This window comes from Ciconia boyciana, chromosome 1, assembly GCF_034638445.1.
Source record: "Ciconia boyciana chromosome 1, ASM3463844v1, whole genome shotgun sequence".
NCBI lineage: Eukaryota > Metazoa > Chordata > Aves > Ciconiiformes > Ciconiidae > Ciconia > Ciconia boyciana.
Window position 1 is genome coordinate 84,590,011 of NC_132934.1, and position 18,199 is coordinate 84,608,209.

Below are 18,199 nucleotides of genomic sequence, written 5' to 3' on the forward strand. Positions count from 1 at the left end.
CCTAAATTATTTTCAAAATTACATTGAGGCTTCTAAATCATTTGAATCCTTTTGCAAATTTTGTGAAACATCTTCATAATAGAATAGAAGAGCAGATATTAAATACTTGTAAGTTGCCAGAAAAATCCAACAAAATTCAAATGACAAGAAGAAAATGCACATTTTTTCCAGGCTTGCACTGTGATTTGTTTTTTGTTCCAGAGAAAGAAGGCACTGATAAATGTATCAATGAGCTTTGGAGAGAGCTGTTGCTCAAAGACAATTCAGCAGTGTTTTCTTGGCAGTATGTCAAGAGTAGGAGCGACCTTCTTGTTGCTGGTTCTAGCAAAGAAATCAGAGCTTTTCCAGTCCGCAAGTGGCAGAACATCAAAATGTTACAATGCCGTGTTCCCAAAGATGATGATGGGTTTCCTTCACTAATGAAAGATAATGTGAATATACAGAATCCACATTTCAAATTTGACTGTGTAATGAGTATAATCCTGTTATTAGAGGTGCTAGAGATCAGGGGGACAAGTTTTTTTTTCTAACTCTGCTTATAATTTGTTGTGTGGCCTTGAGGCATGCCAGTCCACATCTCTGCACCTCAATTTCCCCAGCAGCAGGCTGGAGACAATAAGAGCTACCCCACAGGGCTGCTGTGAGGCTGAATAGATCAGTATTTTTGAAAATACTCAGACTGTCATATAGAACTTGTTATATAAGTGTGAAGTAATAAAATATGATGAACTAATAAAAATATGATGAACTAATAAAATATGAAGTAATAAAATATGGTGAACTAATGAAATATGATCAGACCTGTCACTGCTCATTTTCTGTTGTATGCCCCCTGGAACAAATGAATGGTGAGTGACACCTGAAATATTCCAATGTTACATCTGAACAACCACAGTAAAATGGAAAAATACTTATTTCAGATTCTAATCTGTATTAGCATCTTCTCCATCATTTTTAAATACATTCTTACATAGTGCATTGCAGCTTGACTCCTGCCTTTCTTGTCTCTCATTCTAAAAGGCTTGTTTTGCCCATTGTCTTCTAGTTGTTCTCTCCTAAATATTTGACTCTATTGCCTTTTGTATCTGCATGCTGATACCACTCCTTCAACTATATGCTTATTTTGCTCTTGGGCTGAGAATAGCTGTTAAGAAAAAGGACCATCCCTGTGATAACTGTTCACTCCCTTGCCCTGCCACAGATTTCCTGTGTGATGTCTGGCAAAGGCATTTAATCTGTCCCCATACCGCTGTCCCCACACTGTCAAAGAGGTTAACTGATAGCACTGAAGTAGCACATGGTCACAGGAAGCTCGGATGGCTACTGTAATGACTATGCACAAAAGGATCAGATAGAGAGATAGGTAGGTAAATAACCTCAGCTTCACCAGATACTCAGCTTTGCGAATGAGCCCTACACACAGCTGCAGTTCTACTGGTAGTGACAGCAGCCTGAATGCACAGGCACCTGTTGGAGCCACCACATACCTGATCGAGGAGGAGCTTTATGTGCAATACCCTTGGCATCAGTTTAAGCTGTCTGTATCTTTTCACTCCTGCCTTGGAGCCGCTGTGATATTCCAGTGCTGGGCTTCCCACTCAATTCCGCCAGGTTCACTCATATCCTGCAGCCCTTTCACTAGTCTGTTCTTGCTCTCCTCCCACACCTTGCTCTGCCAGTCTATTACCTTCATCTGCCCTCCACAAACTGCTGATACTCCAGTTTTACCTCCCTCCTATTCTCCCAATCCAATCGAGTCCTAGTCAGAAGGGTCCTGCTTTTCCAGACTTTAATTTTCACCTTCAATTGCAAAGGATAGAAGAAAGAGGGACTGCTGTTTCTTCACCTCTGAATATGGCTGTAGGTAGTGGGCTCCTTTCCTCCAATGTTTCCTATAACCTGATGCTTTCTTGGCATCCTTTGCACTCCACAGATAAGAGGCAGTTTAGTGGGTGTAGACTGCAGTACCTGTTCTGAGTGCTCCAGGTTCCTTTTTCACTCCTACTTTTACCCTTGCAAACTTTTCTGTAATCACCTGAAGCCCATGACTGTGTATTATTACCCTGTGCATTTTTTTCATCCTATGTTTCCCTATTGATTTACACTTCTCAGTGGTCATTTTTGCCACGTGGTTGTTGGCTCCAGTTGCACTGAATGCACGTTAGCGCACAATGTATGTTTGCCCATCATCATAAGAGCCGGGTGAAAACCAGTATGTACAGGTGTGTATTTTGCTGTATTTCTATCTTGATTGCCTGGATACACTATATTTGATGGAGTGGCTGTACTTCAGGCCTGTAAAGTGTCATATTTGGTGTATGCATCCATCTTCCTTTTTCTTTCCTTTCTGCAGTGTTTTTCATACATGCTATCTATGTGGGGAGTTGAACTATATTCTAAGTGTGCAGTGTATATCACACTCCAATGTATCTCCATTACATCCCTTCTGCTTACATGTGTTACAGGTGAACACTGTCAGACTGGTATGTTTTGCATATTTGCTGTGACACAAAGCTTGGTATAGGAAGCGCATGGTTTTTGCCAGTGTATCATGGGAATGCATGCAAATTCACTGTGGTATGGGGTACAACTGAAGACACAGAATGGATTTTGACATGGTAATTGTCGTGGTTTAGCCCCAGCTGGTAACTAAGCACCACACAGCTGCTCATTCACTTCCACCCTCCAGTGGGATGGGGAAGAGAATTGGAAGAGTAGAAGTGAGAAAACTCGTGGGTTGAGATAAAGACAGTTTAACAGGTAAAGCAAAAGCCACACATGGAAGCAAAGCAAAACAAGGAATTCATGCACTACTTCCCATAGGCAGGCAGGTGTTCAGCCATCTCCAGGAAAGCAGGGCTCCATCACATGTAACGGTTACCTGGGAAGACAAACACCTTCACTCCGAACGTCCCCCGCTTCCTTCGTCTTCCCTCAGCTTTATATGCTAAGCATGACACCACATGGTATGGAATAGCCCTTTGGTCAGTTGGGGTCAGCTGTCCCAGCTGTGTCCCCTCCCAACTTCTTGTGCACCCCCAGCCTACTCGCTGGTAGGGTGGTGTGAGAAGCAGAAAAGGCCTTGACTCTGTGTAAGCACTGCTCAGCGATAACTAAAACATCCCTGTGTTATCAACACTGTTTCCAGCACAAATCCAAAACATAGCCCCATACTAGCTGCTATGAAGAAAAATAACTCTATCCCGGCCAAATCAGCACAGATGATGTGGCCAGTGCAGCACGTGAAGACGTACATGTGTTTAATACGGTGTGAGGCATGGCGGAAAAGGTGCATGTGTGTGTGTACAAGTGTGTCTGGGGTGAGCATGGTGTGGTATTTCCAGCATAAGGTGCAGGACATAGAATCAGATCAATTTTTCCTTCAGCTAATAATCCAGTACATTCAACCTTAATGCAGTTCTAGCAATGCCCTCACTTGAAAATGAGGATCTTTATGTTCTTCTGCTGTTCCACGTATCACTATTTATAGCATTTATTAACAATTTTTAATTCCCAAAGAACAATACAATATCCAGATGACATTGGCCAGAGTACAAAATCAAGGAGAATCAGACTCTTACTTTACAGAAAGGTGCTGCAAGATCCAGCTTTTTCAGGAGAATATTAACTAATTCTGTAACACATGTATACTCAGGCATAAGCTGTGCTTTGGGACGCGTGGAAGCTCCCAGGAACACAAATACCATGGGACTTGCAACATCCTCTTAAAGATTGACAGCGCAAGCTGGGGCAGCTGCTGTTTGTAGTCAGCCATGCTCTGCCTGGGTCTGTCCTGCAAGTGCCCTGCCAGCAATGAGCTCTCTGGTCGCACTCTGTGGCTCATCCTGCGGGAGTGTTTATCCAAGACTGAGTGACAGGAATGAGCTGGAGTTTCTCCCTCCGGTAGTCTTATTTCTGTTTTAATCAGTGTTTCTTTCATCTTGGACATGACTGTTTTGTGGAAGTGAAAACATCAGTCTTCTGCATAATTTGGGACCCGTTACGTTAGCCCAGATAACCCTCCCAGTGATGTTGTGAGGCCCTAATGCCCCAGGCCATCTTTTTCCTTAGGTACTGTCTGCTTGAGGAGAATGTTTTCTTCCAAGGCACGCATCAGGGTGACTGGAGAAAGGATCCCAGGTGCAGCGATAGTGACCGAGGCAGAGTATTAATTACTTAACCTCTCTTAACCAGCTGAGTCCCTAGTTTTCCCACAGGCCTTGCTTCAATCCCATTTCCATAACCCACAGAATAAAGGTGACAGCCTTTGAGCACAGGCTAACATTTCACATCTGGACCAGGCAAATCACATTCAGCAAATGCGCCCACCTGCTGTTTCTCTCAGTGACAGCACTGACACGCACATGCAAAGCAGCATGGCAGGTGCAAACATCACTGATGCACCATTTTCCTAGGAAAGGGGTGAGGGGGGCAGTGGGAGAGGCCTGCTTGGATATGGATACAACTCCATAGCCGTTTTCTACTTGAGCCAGCAGACAATACCACAACCTAGACAGCAAAACTTGCACTATGTTTGAAGCTGAAATTCAAATTATTTTGGCTGATAGCGTAAGATTTTAGCTGATCTCTGCCATCTGGCTGGAGTCACAGCACCCTTCTGCCATACAAGGGGAGGTTGTTTTAGTCATGGTGGTGGATACGAGCGCAGAAACTGCTGCTATGGGCAGCCTCCGAGTTTACATGGTGCAGGATGAATTACTGCCTCTCCCTCAGCACTAGCAACAAAAGCTCACACTGTGGCTCCACCCCGTATGCAGTGGGGAAGAGAAGATCCATTAGGCCTAGCAAGTTTTATTCCTGTGAGTTTCAGTGTCGTTAACTCTTGACTTCAGCACTCCAAGCAATTCTTTCGCTCAGTGCGCGGCAGGGCGAGCGCTGATGGTCGCTGCTCCGCAGCATCGGCACAGCCTTTTTCTGCCGCTCTGTCCAGCGGCACCTGCACAAACCTGCAGGTGACGAGGAGGAGTGGGGAGGCGGAAGAAGGGGCACGTTTCTCGTCACTTCCCCAGACGACATCACGCATCCCTTTCTTCCTCATGTGCTGCTGGTGCCTGACGCAGAGTTACGGTGCTGAGCAAATGGCACCCGCTGGTCTCGCCAGCTCCCAGCAGGGCTCCTTCCCTCTCAGCACACAAATATCTGCAAGGAAAAGCAGCCTAGAGCTGCCGCCACTGCAGGCTTACTTTCCAATGAGTCCTAGATTTCCTTATCTCTGCTTTTACTACCTTTAGAGGGCCCTGAGGCACTGAGGGGCCTCCCCGGGGCCTCCTGCTGCCCGTGGCTGGGAGTCCCACCTCGGCCTGAGCTGTCACGAGACAAGTGAGGGCTAGCGGCTCCCCAAGGGGCATGGCCGGCAGGACCCCTCCTACAGCATCCGATGTGAGGAGCGGGGCAGGCCCAGGGATGGTGGCCAGGCCCAGCCACAAGCCCTGACCGTAAGGCTCATCATGGTGATGAGGCAGGTCAAGATGGGAATCCCATCTGCAGGTTAGGGTCAGGATCAGGCCCAGCGATGTGGGCTGTGGGGATGGGGATGGGCTGAGGCTGGGCCCTGTGGGCCTAGCTCAGTGCGGCTCATAGATCGGCGCAGGCAGGGCATGGCTGCGGGAGCTGGAGACCAGCCCTGCTGCAGTGTCGCTGGGGCAGGGGCTGACGGCCCAGGGGGGCTGCGATGGGGTCCTGGGCCATGGGCAGGGTGGGGGGTGGCCCTGGGGGCTAGGCAGGGACAGTCAGGGCTGGTGGTGCCCTTGGGGCCCCGTCAGCTGGCCAGTACTGTTCAGGGCCTTAAAATGGCAGAGAACGCCTCAGTGCATCCATTACGCTCCTTAAGACCTTCTCATGTCATCCAGGTCTAATTGAAGTTCACATTGGTGGCACGGCAAGACACAGCTGGGTGTGTGTGTGACAACACAACCAAAAAAAGGAGAGACGTGACTTCTTCTGGTAGACAGGATGGAGGAAATCTGAGGTTCTGGGAAAAAGTAGCAGCAAGAAGTTCTGACAAAGCTGCCCCTTTATTTACAAGCACACATGTGGGGAGAAATGCTACAGTCACCCATATTGGACCAAGCCTGTGATTTTCAAATGCGTCTTTATTGATTGGTTGTTTTAGCTCAAGTAGTATGAACTTTATTTTACAAGAACCTGCAGCTAACCAACACAAAAAAGAATTACCATCATTATCTCATACAATACCGGACTAGCGCAAAAACAGAAGTAAATGCCACAATCCAGTTAAAAGAACCGTAAAATAATTAAATTAAACTGTAAACTCTACATGTAACAAACGGCTGAGATTAGTCCCACACGTCACTTATAAACCCAGCAGTGGGAGGGAAGGGGAGGGGAGGTCTGAACACAAAACCAAGCACCCCAGATGCCAACTCTTTCTCCCCTGAGTGTGCCTAAGCACGGGCTCATTTGAGACAACACAGAACCACGTGCTTGGCAGCACGCGAGTGAGCAAGTGGGACAGTGGCAGAGAGATGCACACCATCTGTGTGCATCTTGTCTTCTACCCTAGAAAGCCTCCTGGGTCTGTTCTCTGCTTCAGAACATTCAGAGCTTCCTAAAACAAGAGACTGATGCAGATTTGCACCCAAAGGATGTGAAAAGAGCCTGATAATTGGAGGAGAGTGGGCCAAAAAGAGAGGACTGAGCACTGCAGGCATAAACTGAAGTTATCTAAGTTGGCAGTGGCTACAGCTCATCCAAACACATTTATTCCAGATAAGCACATGATGGAGCAGCAAACCTGAAGTTCAGGATGAAAAATGGGAATACTAACCCACTCATTTCATCCTTTGTTCCCCCATTTTCTGTCTGCCCATTATGACTCCTCTGTCTACATCCTTTGCGCTCCCTCCTTTCTCTCCCATTCTTCTGCTACTTCCCATACCACACAGGCAGTGACCCTCCTGCCCCACTACGCTGCCTTCCCTGACCTTCACACAGCTCTGCCAATGACTCCCACTTTGCACTCCCAGCCTGCTCTTCTGCCTCGTGTACTTCTGTGGAACAACAGTCAGAGAAGGCTGAAACCTGATTTCCTGTCTCCCACAATCAGGGAAGCACTCATCTTGAGTTCTCATTCCTGAAGAACGCAGAAAACTGGGACCTAACTTCATATAAATAGAGCAAACACCCTCAACTTATTTTGGAATCTGCCTGTCTTCTTCATCCTTCTTGTCTTTTCCTCCCTCTTGGTCCCTCCCTTAAATGTAGGAATGTTTACAGTAATTCAGGTCCAGTTCTCTGATTTTTAGATAAAACCCCAGAATTTTCCTGAAAGCTTACTCCCCAAACCCCATCCCTTCATCAGAGTTATGGCAGTTATGGGAAAATCTACTGTTTGTGCCACTGGGAAGAAACTCCTTTGGCATGACAGCATAAGGCTTGCACAGGACAGCATCTATCTGGCACCTTTCTAAGAACAACACCAGCTAAAAATAAAATAATAAAAAAAACCTACAGAGAATCTATTCCCCTTCCCTTTCAAGTCTAAAAGCACCTCTCTTGTAGAGAAGAGTGGCACTGTTGCCCAATCACAAAAAGCCAGCAAAACACATGTGGGAGTGACTGATTTCTTCCGCTTGTGCATGTGGTGCAAGAGCTGTACAGGGATGAGACATGGAAGGGAAGGCTAAACCCACAGGACTTCTGCCATTTTCAGTTCTGCAGAAGATTGGTACAAGGACAACACTCATAGATAATTTTCTGTGTTCACCAATAACAAGACCATTAGTAGTTAGTTGCCTTAATGCACAGCAAGGGAGACTAAAGTTAGGTAGCAAGAAAAGCTCTCTCACTTGTAGGCTAGCTAGGAACTGAACAGACAATCTCAGTAGCCTCCAGGATCTGCCTCAGTGAAATTCACTATGAACAAGTTACATGAGCAGCCACGATGGACATGTTTGGTATACTCAGTCCTGTCTCAGAGCTGGAGTGGGCTAGTCATTCTCTTGAGGTTCTTTCTAGCCCTATGCTTATGAGTTTATCAGTTGGCTTCACTGAGAAGAACAAAAGGGTTGTCTCAAATTTTTCTGTCTAGCACTTGCAATTAAAGCAACAAAGGAAAAAAATAAAATCCTTCCTTCTTTTCCCCAACCTTCACGTCTCACAGCTGAGGAGTTCCCAGCCCTCAGAGTTAGCCCTTCTAATACTGATGGAAATGATGGGAAACACAATACTCTTGAAACGCTTCACAGGTAGCAGCTGGAGTGAGGACTGTCAGTGCAGGACAGCCTTGTGTGGGCAGAGTGAAGTATTTCACAGCTCACTGAATGCTCACAGGAGTGCAGTCCATGCCATGGGCAAGGCGTGACAAGGTCAGTGTACAATACATGGCATGCCTTCATCATCCAATGAAAGGGTTACACAAAAATGGCCATCATGCCCAGTCACTCTCCCAGAGCTCCACCACACTGGCTTGTCTAGCAGCCTCCAGTACTGCCTAACTACTTCCAGCTGTGGCAAGAGAAGAACTACGAACAGTGGAGTCTCCCCATCTCTCAGCGCAGAACCCCTCGTTAGCCTTTCAGTTCACCCTTTCATACACTGTCCCCCTCCCCTCCCTCCCCTCAATTTAAAAAATAATGGTTATAATTAATGCATGGAAGGTGATGGCATTGTGCATGTGGTTCACTTCCAGTTCTCTTCCCCTCTTCTCAGGCATTCTCCTTCCTCCTCTCCAACACCCCCCCCCCCCCCAAATCCATTCCATCAGTCTATCTCGCCTGCATGCCTGGGGGGCTGGTGCTCACTTGCCATAGACGCTCTCATCGCTGTAGGCCACATAGAGAAAATAGTCCTCCTCGTGGTTATCCTGCAAGGGGAGAAAGGGAGAAAGTAACAAACAAAAGCCCTGTAACTCACTATATGCGAAAAAGCCCAACCAAGAGATCATTGTAATAACAACAGGACATAACCTCTCTTTAACTGTTTTTCTCCCTTTACATCAAAGGCTTCACTTTCTCATACCAAAGAGAGCATAAAGCAACTTCCTCCCTCTGGCCACAGCTCTACTTCTAAGTTCAGGCATGTCACATTTCTGGACACAGTGAATTTACTTGAAGAGCCACAGCCAGAGTGTGTTGCAAAGATGCAACAGAAAGAGCTCTGACTGTTGCAGGCTGTGCAGCAGAATCCCAGCGCTGGTACGGCCTTAAGATCGAAAGGAGAGACTTGGAAGGCTTTAACAAGTCAAAAATCACCTCTCGATACTTCAGTATTTGGTAAATGTGGTTATATTTGTCGTTTTTCAGAACACTTTGACAAGTATTTCTAGTCCTGTTTTACAGAAGGTCAGTAAAGCTGAGATATGAAGTGATTACACTGACACAAAAAGTCTGCAGAGTGCCAGGAACAGAGTCCTGATCTCAGCTGTGGACAGTTAGACATACCTTCCTCCTACATGTCCAGACATGGAAAACTCCCTGTGTGTGTTAATCTTATATTATCTTCATCAGTCCACATATACATTGTCCAGTTATTATCAAAAAGTGATAGGTCAAATAAGGCTCACAGCACCATACTGGAGCTCTCCTATTAAAACACACTAACAAAGCAGAAGGAGAAATCAAGGAGAAATCAATCCAGGCTGCAAACCAGCGATGATATAATGGCTATATAATTGAGGAACATTCCTCTGATGGGCATAGAATATGCCTTTAAGGTCAATCAAATAACACTGCTCAGTAGAAATGCTGTTCACAGTGTCCTACAAAATCCTCACATATACAGTACAAGCTATGAAAAACTAATTCTGAACAAAGAATAAGTGTTCCTTGACAACGTATTTATAGATGGTTGCCCAGTGATACTGTGTTCTTTTACTGGCTAAAAGGAAATCTCTTTTGTATAAACAGGAAAGCTAGTGTGTATGTTCTGCCCTCCGCCCCAGACACAGTATTTCCTCTGAAATATATGCAGTTTATTTCAATACTTAGTTAAAGTAGTAGGACCAACATATCACTGCTGGGGCAACTATTCACCACCTGATACGACAACCCTTTCAACCAGCAAACAAACACAATGATGAGGCTCCCCAGGCTCCTCTTTATAACTGCAGGATGGAACTTCCCTAAACAGATGACGGGATACAGCCCAGGCCAAGAGGGTCCGTGTTCAGGCATCTGTGACCAAGCTGCACCCACTGCCAGTTGAGTAGTGCTCAGTTGTCCTTCAGTGAGGATATGCATTCTTCTGGACACTCCAACAAAAGGAGAAAGAGATGGGCCAGGCTTACCTCATAGAGCTGGCCCATGGTAGCACTGGTGGGAGGGATGGTATTATTGACAAAGAAGAACAGGGCATCTTCTGGCCTCAGGTGGATTCGCTTTCGGATTAAGAAGTAGAATTGGCCAACTGAAGAGGAATAGAGGAGAATGCCTTAGATGCAGAAAGAACGTTTTGGTTTGGGTTTTTTTGGTTTGTTTTTTTGTTGTTTTTTTTTTTACCCTAACCATGGTTATTTCTTTTGGTGGAATTCACATGCTGTATGTAAAAAGTAGGGAAAAATGAACAATACAGGAAAGAAAGCAGTAACTTCATGACTGTAACCACATTAGCAGCCAATCTACTCGGAGCTGGCAGTTTCTCAGGTACATGCCTCAGGCCAGGTACCCTCTAAATCCACACTCCACCTACTATGGTATGAATGCTTTACTGCAGGGATTGGCAGGAAGACCTCTAACTAGCTTAACCTTTAAATCCTATAGATCAAAGACACCTTAGAGAATATAGCCTTGGTGTAAATGGTCTTACCATTCCTGAAAACAAATTCCTGAAAACAAATTCCTTACTATTTGCTTGAGCTATGTTGCACAAGAAAGTATTCTGCAATCCATTATATACTGCAAGAAAAATAAATGCTGTTCCTTTAACTCATGCATGTTCTCAAATGAAAACAAATGTAATCACACACAAAATGGCCATGACCATTCGGGAAAGGAACTTTGTAGCCATGACTCCAACCACAGGGGTGGAAAACAATGAGACTATTTCAAGAACTTGCCTCTTCCTGCAGCAAGGATACAGCCTCTGGCAACTCTGCAGCTAGGTCATCACTGACTGATAATTATGCTACTGCCTATGATACACAATTCAGTCATTTTCATCATGGCCAGAAGTCAGCTGTGACACATGCATGTTAGCTAAGTCAGTGGGATACCTCAGAAGATCTCAGAGAATGCTGCATGTTGTAATCCAGGCTGTAAGGTACATAATTATAACATGGACAGCCAGGTAAACTGGGGTAATGATAAGATGTTGAGCCTGCCTGGATATTTTCTTGGTGCTGATCATAGACTAAAAAGCACTTCTGAGACCTTCTCACTAAAAATCAGGAAGAAAGGAGGAAGACTTTGTTACCTGTGAGGTCAGAAGGCACAAGATACTTCCTTTTGTCTAGGTCGGGTACTCTGGCTTTTGGTGCTTTTTCCACAATTACCTGGAGAGAGTGAGTGAGAGAAAGCAAGAAACAACCTATGAGTATCATAAAACAAAATGGACCAAAAAGCATCAGTGGAAAAGGGTATTACCCTTTGAGAGCGATGGTGCTACCAGGCCTCTAGAAATTTATTTAATCTATAACAAATACACAACATTAAAGAACAGATAGGTGAGAAGAAGACTTAAAATCACTGGCAATAGCTGTGCTGGGAGCCCAGGACTGCAGCAGTAAGCACAGTGAGTAAAAAATGGAGACTGGAACAGACCTAAAAATAAACCATAATAGCCAAGAAAAAAAAAAAAAATCAGGTCACCTTGATGGTCCCAATGCAGGTTAATTTTGTATGAAGGAGCTGCCAGGAGGCTAATACATGAACACAAGAAGTATCACAAGTAAGTTGAACTGTTTCCAGGTTACAGTTCCAAACTGCCTAGCACAAAATCAGACTTACTCCCAGTAGTCCCACATCCTAATTTCTGCATTCACCAATACCAAGTGCTCTAGAATGAAGCGAAGAATTAAAGAGAAACTACAGCTCATTTTTTTTTAATCCCCAGTTCTTCAGTAGTTATCTTCTACTCTGAAATTCATATCCTTTGAGGTTATTCTCCCTACTTCATATAGTTATGGACATTTCCTTATTCATATAAATATCTAATAATTAAAAAACAGTCTACCGTGTGGGCAGCTGGACCCACAGAGACCTCTGACACAAAATACTAATCTTCATTATATTCTGATGTCATTACAACATAGAAAAATATGAAGCTCAGCAGCTTTAAGGTCAAACAGACAAAGAGATCTTCTGCTACAGGAAAATTTTTGTTACCAGAGCTAGGCAAAATGTTTACCTCAGAAGCAGGAAGTATTCCAAAATGACCTGATCTCTTTCCATGAAAAGCCTTGGAAACCTTTCCAAAGGTTGGAGGTATGTTTCCATGGAACTACTGGGTTTGTGCAGAAAAAAATTGAAGGCAGTTTTTTGAGGTTTGTGATACGTATTTTTGAACTCGTAAGAGATATATTACATGATTCAATCTATGTGGCTTGCTGTTCTGCAGAAGCCATTTTGACCGTCTAAACAAGAAGCTGTATTTTCTGAATATCCTCAACTTTTTAATTCTGTTAGACTCTATAATTGTAAATACTCCATGTGAGACACTTTGGGACTAATTTCTAAGGGCTCCATGCTCCCTTAAGTCTTTGGCAACCCAAATCAGCAACTGTATCTGTTGTGTAACAGAAAAGGCTGAACTGCTGTGGACGAAGCCTTCTTTGTAAGCAAAATGGTCGTGTCACATCAGTGAGCCACTGTGCCAGAGAAAAAAAGTTACGATGATGAGCTTGGTGTATTCAGCCTGGACAAAATGCCATGCTAATTCAACTCCACTCCTTCTAGACCCAAGTGAATATCCGCAAAGCATGTCACACCGTAGAGATGCTAGCTTGAACATCTCTTCACTGTGCTCCATTTGGATGCTGCCAACACAGCCAAAACCCCTGAAAATTCTAAATTTGTTTTTAAAATAGAAACGTGGTTGTCTCTGCTACTTCAGGAACTTCAAGCACCTCAATTAGTACAAGGCAGACAAGCTCTTTCAGGTACTTTGTGGTAGGACATGCATTTCCATACAAGATGCAGTTGGTAAGTGCTGTGAAGGAAGGACAGTTCCACAATCTCACTGAACAGTGAACAGGTGCAGGCTGAACAGCAACAGCACTTTGCACGTTCTTTTACCCACACATCCAACAAGGCAGTCTCTAACACAATGAATTGCAGTGGAGAGAAACCTTTAGTTCTTCCCTCCAATTTCAAAAACTACTGACAAGCAGAACTGCTAGCTAGCAGCACTGATGTGACCACCCTGACTCAAAAGGGTGCCTTGTATCTTGGTCATTAGATAATGCAGGAAAAGAAGTCATGCCTATGAGGAAGAGGTGAGAGTGTTGGGGCTTCTAAGCCCCTAGGAAAGACTGAAACCAGACCATCACTGAGCTTGATCTCCCTCTTGCAAAGAGGCAGGGAAGGAATGGTGGTGCTCTGCTAATCTGACTATCAACTGTAGCCAGTTTGCCTGGTAACACAGGTATCTCTTCTGAAGCACTACACACTTTACACACAAAACAAACCTACAAAACAAATCCAAAGGGCAGATAAAGATTATCTGTATGTCTGTTGTTGCTGGGTGGTGACTGTGGTAATGTGGGACCATGCAACAGTATAATCTCAGCAAAATGCTGAGATGTATCAGGGCACTGCAGTGTAGGCAGCCAAACGGATGTCATCTTCAAGGATCCTGCTGTCGGGAAGGGCAGCAACAGAAGTGATGTAAAGAACAGTTGTCTGCTGCATTCATTTGCTCTGTACGCAGCTCTGACAACAGGCTACCCCCGACAATTCACATCTGGGCCTCACCATGCGTCGTTTTCATTTATCCTTAACTACAGGACACCTTGTTATTCTGGTGCTGGCTTTCTCTGTAAAGATCTGCTGATGCCCCCCTATCTTGACCTCTTTTACCTCTTGCCAGACCAGGTCTGGTCCTGGGCTCCCCGCATGCTCTTCCAGACGCATCTATCATGATCTGCTGTACAATCTGCCATGTTAATCCTCAGTTTACAGCTTGTCTCACTCCTGACCTACAGAGCCCTCTGCGGTCCTCATCATAAACCACAGAACCGCACACGCTTCACCATTGACTCGCTGCGTGCTCCAACCTGCTGCGCTATGCCAGGGGTCCCAAAACCAGCTAGGACAAATGCACCCAGAACTTTTGCAAGTCCAGTTGAGGGCCACTCCCAAGATAAAAAATGGTGTTAGCCTGCAGGGAAAACATGCGGTGTAACTGTTCCCCCTTGACCTTAGATTTACAGGGGAGTCGAAGTTATTTTGCATGCAGTACCCCTGGGCAGTAAATCTAGGACAGACCTCTCCAGTGGGGATGGAAATAAGAACATTTGCAAAACGCTTATTAAAACGGAAGAAAAAAAAAATCACAATTAATTTGATTTGTCATCTCTTTTTCCCAATTATTATTAGTAATTATAAAGCTAGAAGTTATCACAGGCACTCCAAAGGGACCTAAGGATGAGGAAGCAAAGTTTAGCTAGAAGATGACCTTGTTTTCCAAGTGACGTTTTTTCCACGGGATGATTAAACAGGAGGGCAGAAAGACTGGGAAGTATCATTTTTCTCTCATGCAAAGGAAAAGAACAGAGCAAGACTATATCGAAAAGACAGGCCAAAAGAAAGTAAAATAAAAACAAAGGGAAAGCATCAGATGACACGGACACAGACCTCGTCTTCTACGCAGAGCACCCGGTTAACTCACTCATTGTTCTCCTCCATTTTTACAGAGCTAATGGTAAGCTCCTTCCCCACCCCCCAACCCCACGCACGCAGGCTGCCAGAAGAAGATGAGCAGCCTTCTCGCTGTCGAGTTACTGCGGATCCCAGAAAATTGGGCGTATTGCACCCCGGCGCCCCCGCACCCACCCACGAAGACAGACCTTCCTACATAATAAATAACCATAGCTTAGCGCGGAAGAGAAAAGCAGCCTGGAATGAGAATCAGAACATCAAGATCGCAATCATCTTTACTAATCTCATTTCTTTTGCCTTAAAAAATAAAGAAGCAGACGACAGCCGACAAGGAAAACAAAGGCGGCAGAGCGAGGAAGTCTGCCAGGCAAGCCGGGCCAGCAGCAATCGCCGCCGCTGCCCTCACACCCCACACTCACAGGGACTCTGTCGGGATATTTCTTCCTGATTTTCTCCCCTTCTTTTTTCCTGTACTCGAACGGGTGGTCTTCCTTGTACTGGAACTTCATGCTGCCGGGCGGTCACCGTCCCTCCCGAGGGCTGCTGCGGCTCCCCCCGCTACGGCCGGGTACTTCGCGAAGCCCCGGACGCCCCCGCAAGCGCAGCGCAGCGGAGCGCAACCCCGAGCCGTGCCGCGGGAGCGCACCAGCCGCTGACGGCAAATTGGGCGGTGTGACGTCACGGGGAGGCACACCCCCACACCCCCCCCCGCCGTCACGGTGCCGCCGGGGCGGGGGCTCTCGCTGGCTGCGGGCGGGGCTCGGGTCCACGCCTCCCGTGGGGGAGGGAAGGTGCAAACCCTTCACGTCTCGGGGAGGGGGGGGCAAGAAGGGATGTGCCACCTTCCAGCCCACGCGTGACGGGGGGAGGCGCCGCGCAGGGTCGCCTGTTTTTGTTTGTCCGTTGATCTATTGCGCGGCAATAAATTAATAATAAATTGAATAAATAAATAATACTAAATTAAAAATAATAATTCTTTTTTTTATTTAAAGGCGGTAAATTAAACGTACGGTTGAGCAACACCGCAACCCCCGCAGCGTGACTCAGGGGGTATAAATACAGCGTGAGCAGGCACGTAATCCACTCGGGACTGCGGGGACGGCCGCCTTGCTCCGCCCTCTCTCCCCACCGGCGCGGCGGCGGGGGCGGCGCTCCGTGCGTGGGAGTGGGGCTCGGCGGGGTCCTGGGCTCGGTGTCCCCTGCGTGGGGCTTGAATGCATCTGCTTGTCTAAAGCGGGGATAATGGGCCTGGCCTATTCTTAAAGTGGCTGTGAGATGTAAGACCAAAAAAAATGCTACTTTTCGTGACTGTCCCTGTCGCTGTTGGATCTGGATTATTCCCCTGTTTATAACATCTCAGTTAAACAACAAGGGGCGGACAGGGTGTCACATAATGTGCCAGGCCAGATGCACGTTACAAACAGCAGACAGTTAAAGGGAACTGTCTGCAAACAAGCCAAAATAGCTGGCCAATTTTAGCCCAGTTACTCAGCTGATGCATACTTGGAATATCTTTGGTTTTTTTCTAGTAGTAGTTGGGCTCACAATTATTTACTGACCAGCAAAAGAGAAGCTATTAATGAATGGATCAGCATGCTCAAATCAGGACAAAAATTAATTGCTGCTACCCTGGGGACAATGAATGGGAGCGTATCAAATAATTTTTTCTTTGTGTGCCTCATCCAGCGAAGCAGAACTTTCCCAAGGGTGAGCTTTACTTTGTGTGGTAGTTTTAGTTATACTAGTAGAGGCTGAGCGGGACAGCAGACTGCCTCGGATGCATAAGGTGACTCTCCAAGGCCACACCAGTGGCAGAGGTGAGAGGACCCAGGTTTCCTATATCTGATTCAACCCTGTGCCAGTGTGTTGACTCAGAATGAACAAAGGTAGGAAAAGACATCGCTGCTGTTTTGCTGGCACTCTGCTTCTACAAGTGTGGCTAGAATGGAAAAAATCCACACTATAGAAAAGAGTCAGTTTGAATCCCGAAGAAATTGAAGAGCAAGCTGGATGCTCCTTAATTATAAAACCAGGATCAGGGGAACATAAAGCCCTGGTCTTTTTCAAGAAGTACTCTTACAAATCCTTTAGGCTACCCCAAGAAACTCATAGTACTGGTGGCTTTATTCCTATACACTGATATGCACACTTGAGTTGCCTGCAGGGTGGGACTCATGCCGGCACCAGGGGTAGGAAGGGCCTATTACAAATCCCCACAGCAGATCCAGGGTGTTGGCTTGTGCCCTCTGCATCGCAGAGAGCTGTTTCATATACTGGCCATCATCCACCTTTGCACACTTGCTTCTTGAACTCAGAGGCCTTTTGGTAATGCTCCCACTCCAAGCCCTGGTGCTCTGTGATCTCTCATCTTGAACATAAGTAGGAGAGATATGGAGGAAATACATTTACTTAGCTGCAGATATGCTCAGATGGTGGCAGCTCCCAGATCTTGCCTGGCACAGGAGTGTAAATGGGCACAGGATAGAAATCTCACCTACACTTACAATGTAGGCATGTACAGCTGAGCCTGTCACTTTAAACTGCCTTTGTGGTCAATGGCAATAAATAGGCATGTCGGGGTGGGATTTTTCTCACCTGAATCATGACATCTACTTTTGGATGGCCAAAGTGTGCCCCCAAGAACTCTGACAGGTGCTTTAGTGTCTAAGCTTTTACTAGTCAGTATGGTGTAGTGTGACCTCCTGCACAGCTCAGTGGTCAGCTCCAACAGGTGCATGCCTGAATCTCTTAAGGATAGAGCAGCCCACAGTGGGAATGGCATAGACCGGCGTGTCCCAGCCTTCACTAGTTCACGTGCATAAGGTTCGTACAGGAAGCATCATCAACTTGTTTCTGTCTGTCCTAGGACATGTGAACATTTCCCCATGGTTGCAGGTAGTGTCAGAGGATCTCAGAAGGGTGACTCAGAAGGAAGGCACTGTTTTGTGCAGTGCCATAGCGACTTGTCTAGGCTGAAGGAATCCCAGGGTTTAGACCTGGGGAAAATTCTGGTGTCATGGCATTGCACCTTTCTATAATACCTGTGTTTGGCCTCCTTGCTTCCTAACTGCCTGCAGCACAGCAGTTGCTGAAGTGTATTGAAGGTCTGTAGTGATGTAGATGCCTCTTCCTCAAGGACAAAAGAGAGGAAATTTTCTAGCCTGTTTCACCCAGGCCACCAACACATTCTGGCAATTTTAACAGACTGATCTCAACTCCTGTTGTCCTGTAAATTGCTGTTTCCATCTCCAGGACTATATACAAGGCAGCTGAGCTAGCATCTAGTTTGAATTTCTGTTGACAAATCAGAGAGGAGTTTCAGGGTTCTTCCCTGGTCTGTTGCAAAGACATGCCCTGGGAGAGCATTGCTAGGTGACTTCTCCTCCTCCAACAAATCCCACGTG

General features: G+C 46.0%; 1 protein-coding gene across 1 annotated transcript; it reads right to left on the bottom strand.

Moving 5' to 3' along the window:
* Window positions 1-6,095: 6,095 nt before the first annotated feature.
* On the bottom strand, window positions 6,096-15,472 carry GABARAPL1 (GABA type A receptor associated protein like 1). The gene is made up of 4 exons (XM_072878066.1): window positions 15,215-15,472; window positions 11,392-11,470; window positions 10,268-10,386; window positions 6,096-8,845 (listed from the first exon to the last, which is right to left on the bottom strand). Exons 1-4 carry the CDS (start codon window positions 15,302-15,304, stop codon window positions 8,780-8,782), a joined length of 354 nt encoding a protein of 117 aa, XP_072734167.1. The 5' UTR covers window positions 15,305-15,472; the 3' UTR covers window positions 6,096-8,779.
* Window positions 15,473-18,199: the final 2,727 nt, after the last annotated feature.

Excerpts from the sequence above, each read along its gene's own strand:
- GABARAPL1 (XM_072878066.1), bottom strand. The coding sequence starts at position 15,304 with ATGAAGTTCCAGTACAAGGAAGACCACCCGTTCGAGTACAGGAAAAAA. Across the intron at positions 11,471-15,214 it reads AATATCCCGACAGAGTCCCT|GTAATTGTGGAAAAAGCACC; the intron begins GTGAGTGTGGGG and ends CACTCTCTCCAG. Across the intron at positions 10,387-11,391 it reads TGTGCCTTCTGACCTCACAG|TTGGCCAATTCTACTTCTTA; the intron begins GTAACAAAGTCT and ends ATTCCTCTTCAG.